Source organism: Salmo salar, unplaced genomic scaffold (genome assembly GCF_965601325.2).
Source record: "Salmo salar unplaced genomic scaffold, fSalSal1 ptg000117l, whole genome shotgun sequence".
Lineage (NCBI taxonomy): Eukaryota > Metazoa > Chordata > Actinopteri > Salmoniformes > Salmonidae > Salmo > Salmo salar.
The window spans coordinates 1,279,488-1,283,400 of NW_027675317.1; the positions used below are offsets into that span (position 1 = coordinate 1,279,488).

A 3,913-nucleotide genomic window follows, 5' to 3' on the forward strand; every position below is an offset into this window, starting at 1 on the left:
ACCTTTTACAGTGGATTACCGCTGTTGTGGGCCTTTTAATCATCTGTCTGACTTTGTTGTTCACACAGGAGAGATACTTAACTATCGTGGATCCTCTGGGGAGCCTCAACAACCTCATGATGCTGACGAGGCAGAGAAGAGTCTCTCCAGATCAGAACACCTCAATAAACACCCGCAGAGATCCACAGGGAAGAGAACTCACTGCTGCTCTGACTGTGGGAAGAGATTCACCTCCCCATCAGGCATTAAAATGCATCAGAGAATCCACACAGGAGAGAAATCTTATAGCTGTAATCAATGTGGGAAGAGTTTTGGTCAGTCTGGAAAGCTGATTTTACACCAGAGAACACACACTGGAGAGAAACCTTTTAGCTGTGATCAATGTGGGAAGAGTTTGACTTCATCTAATCATCTGACAGTACACCAGAGAATACACACAGGAGAGAAACCTTATAGCTGTGATCAATGTGGGAAGAGTTTCACTACATCAAGCATTTTGACTGTACACCAGAGAAGACACACAGGAGAGAAACCTTATATATGTGGTCAATGTGGGAAGAGTTTTGGTCAATCTGGAGAACTGACTTTACACCAGAGAATACACACAGGAGAGAAACCTTTTAGCTGTGATCAATGTGGGAAGAGTTTCACTACATCAAGCATTCTGACTGTACACCAGAGAAGACACACAGGAGAGAAATCTTATAGCTGTGATCAATGTGGGAAGAGTTTTGGTCAATCTGGAGAACTGACTTTACACCAGAGAATACACACAGGAGAGAAACCTTATATATGTGGTCAATGTGGGAAGAGTTTTGGTCAATCTGGAGAACTGACTTTACACCAGAGAACACACACTGGAGAGAAACCTTTTAGCTGTGATCAATGTGGGAAGAGTTTTACTACATCTGATCATCTGACAGTACACCAGAGAATACACACAGGAGAGAAATCTTATAGCTGTGATCAATGTGGGAAGAGTTTCACTACATCAAGCATTCTGACTGTACACCAGAGAAGACACACAGGAGAGAAACCTTATAGCTGTGATCAATGTGGGAAGAGTTTTACTACATCTGATAATCTGACAGTACACCAGAGAATACACACAGTAGAGAAACCTTATAGCTGTGGTAAATGTTGGAAGAGTTTTGGTCAATCTGGACATCTGACATTGCACCAGAGAACACACACAGGAGAGAAACCTTATAGGTGTGGTAAATGTGGGAAGAGTTTTGGTCAATCTGGACATCTGACTCAACACAAGAGAACACACACAGGAGAGAAACCTTATAGCTGTGGTCAATGTGACAAGAGATACTCTGATAAAAGATCTCTGATCAAACATCAGAAAATACATGGAGTTGTTTCATGATATCAATGAAATAATGTCACAATGTAGAATGTTTAAACATTGTAGTAGGAGTATTTTAATGATGTCACAATGTAGAACCCTAAACGTTTGTCCCCTGTTCTATTGATTTCAACATGATATGGATATTAGCCTCAGGGGGAAAATCCAGGCTCTGAAATGGAAGAGTTACTATTTATGTGATTTAACAAAAAGTGACTAACAAAAAAAGAGCTGTGTTACACTTACCACATTGGTGACCCACTGGAATCAAAATGCAACACTTCAAAATGTAGCTAGCTGTTTTCTACAAATTGTCTTCTAACCACTGATGTACACATTATTCCCAGATTCCGTGTGGTTTTTGAGGTGTTAGTTTTAACAGAATGTGCAACCTCCTCTCTCCCTCCTCTCACCCAAATGATTTCAACATGATACCGATGAGTTATGAAAAATAAGTGTTGTGTTCCTTTGTTCAGTGACCCCTAAATTTAAATTAATCACTCCAAAATGTAGCTGACTGTCTTCTGCAGGTTGTCCTTTAACCAGTGAGGTGAAAGATATCTCCCATTTCCATGTGTTTGTATTTTGTTGTCAAGTTTCAACAGCACGTACAACCTGATTTCCCCCCTAATCAATATCAGTAGTTTATTGCTACTTGTCAAAACAACAGTGTTTTTGGTGCTTGTGTCCATGGCGAGGACAACTTGGTTTCTGATTGTCTCAAGGTGGGCAGTCAAAGAAAATTGTGTTTTGCATTTAGCCAGTGAGTTGCTATGGATCTTATTTTGACTGCATGTTTTTCCGATTTGGAGATGAGTTTTGTTTGGGCTCCAAGTGGACGAGAGTTCTAGAAGCTAGTGAGTTTTAGAAAGACTAGAGTTCTAGAAGCTAGTGAGTTTTAGGACGACAGTCAGAAGCTAATTTTATACATTTATATTTTTTTCTATTTTTTAATTGTTGACAGCCAGTAGACACCATGTTTATATTGGTGAAGGTGAAGCATTGTAGTTGATTATAATGTGAAATGGAAGTTGTTTTCTGTTGGTGGTGAGCATTCTATTAAGGTGTTAGTCTTTGGTTTTTCCATTTATGTTTTAAGGTTGGACTTTAGCCCGTCTAGCTCGTTAGCACGTCTAGCTCGTTAGCCCGTCTAGCTCGTTAGCACGTCTAGCTCGTTAGCACGTCTAGCTCGTTAGCCCGTCTAGCTCGTTAGCACGTAGGACGCACTGATTGGTGTCACCTCGTTAGTCAGTATGTGTTACACCTGTGCTGGCTTGTCCATCTCGTTAGTGGGAAGGTGTTTCACCTGAGCTGGTCCAGGTTCTATTTAAGAGTGTCTGGCCCAGTGCTCCAGTTGTCTTGATACATGTGGAGAGTCAACACCTTTAGTTGCTCCACCTTTTTGGTTTACTTCCTGTCTTTAAGTTTGGTGTGGGTTTTTCTTTCGTTTTCCTCTTCTTGGGCAGATTTAGTGGGTCTCATGGTGGGTGTCTTTTAGGTCCCAGTTGTTGTTACTAGTCAACTTTCAGTGGACACTGAGAGCAAAACTGCAAGATTATGTTTATAATACTTTTATTGCATCAAATGGTTGTTTTATGCAACAGAATAGAGGGTTCTTAGAACTATTGTGTCTGTGTGTTCTACTGAGGATGGGCCTCTGGGAGAAAACACTGACAGGAGATTTACAATGTCTTTTGGGTGATAAAACCTAAAGAGACTGCATTCCAGAACATGAGTTAATGTTTCTGTTCTATATGGTACCAGGGAGAGATGACCCCAGGGCCAGACCCTGGTCTCTACACAAAGAGTACTGTTTTTACAGCAGATACTCTCTGCTGAGAATTATAAGTATCTTTCATACAGATCTTAACCTTGTGACCCGTTCTATACATCTGTTGTTGGTCATGTAGGTTAAAAGGGGTGCATCTTGGCTGTAAAAGACCTTTGTACTTTTGTCTCATGGCTCTCAACGAATCATCTGGGGGTGATTCATCTCTCAACGAATCATCTGGGGTTGATTCATCTCTCAATGAATCATCTGGTGGTGATTCATCTCTCAACGAATCATCTGGGGGTGATTCATCTCTCAACGAATCATCTGGGGGTGGTTCATCTCTCAACGAATCATCTGGGGGTGATTCATCTCTCAATGAATCATCTGGTGGTGATTCATCTCTCAACGAATCATCTGGGGGTGATTCATCTCTCAACGAATCATCTGGTGGTGATTCGTCGACCAGCCATCATTATCGTAGAACACTCAATTGATTCACCCTATATTTGCGTGTTGTATTGACCTGCTCCCTTATTAATAAGTGAATAAAGATTTAGTTTAAGATTAACTCTGACTTCTATGATAAGTTTGTCTCCTCATTTGATATTAAAGAAATTAACAACAGTTGACGACGGGGATGTGAATCTAGACTTGGTGACCGCTCCTGATGACCTGGATAAATGACCTGACTCCTGACGACCTGGGTAAATGACCTGGCTCCTGATGACCTGGGTAAATGACCTGGCTCCTGATGACCTGGGTAAATGACCTGACGACCTGGGTAA

The 3,913-nt window shown here is 41.2% G+C and overlaps 1 protein-coding gene across 1 annotated transcript; it reads left to right on the forward strand.

Moving 5' to 3' along the window:
• Nucleotides 1–250: 250 nt before the first annotated feature.
• Nucleotides 251–2,856, forward strand: LOC145866005 (uncharacterized). The gene has a single exon (XM_082970888.1). It carries the CDS (start codon nt 251–253, stop codon nt 1,373–1,375), a length of 1,125 nt encoding a protein of 374 aa, XP_082827014.1. The 3' UTR covers nt 1,376–2,856.
• Nucleotides 2,857–3,913: the final 1,057 nt, after the last annotated feature.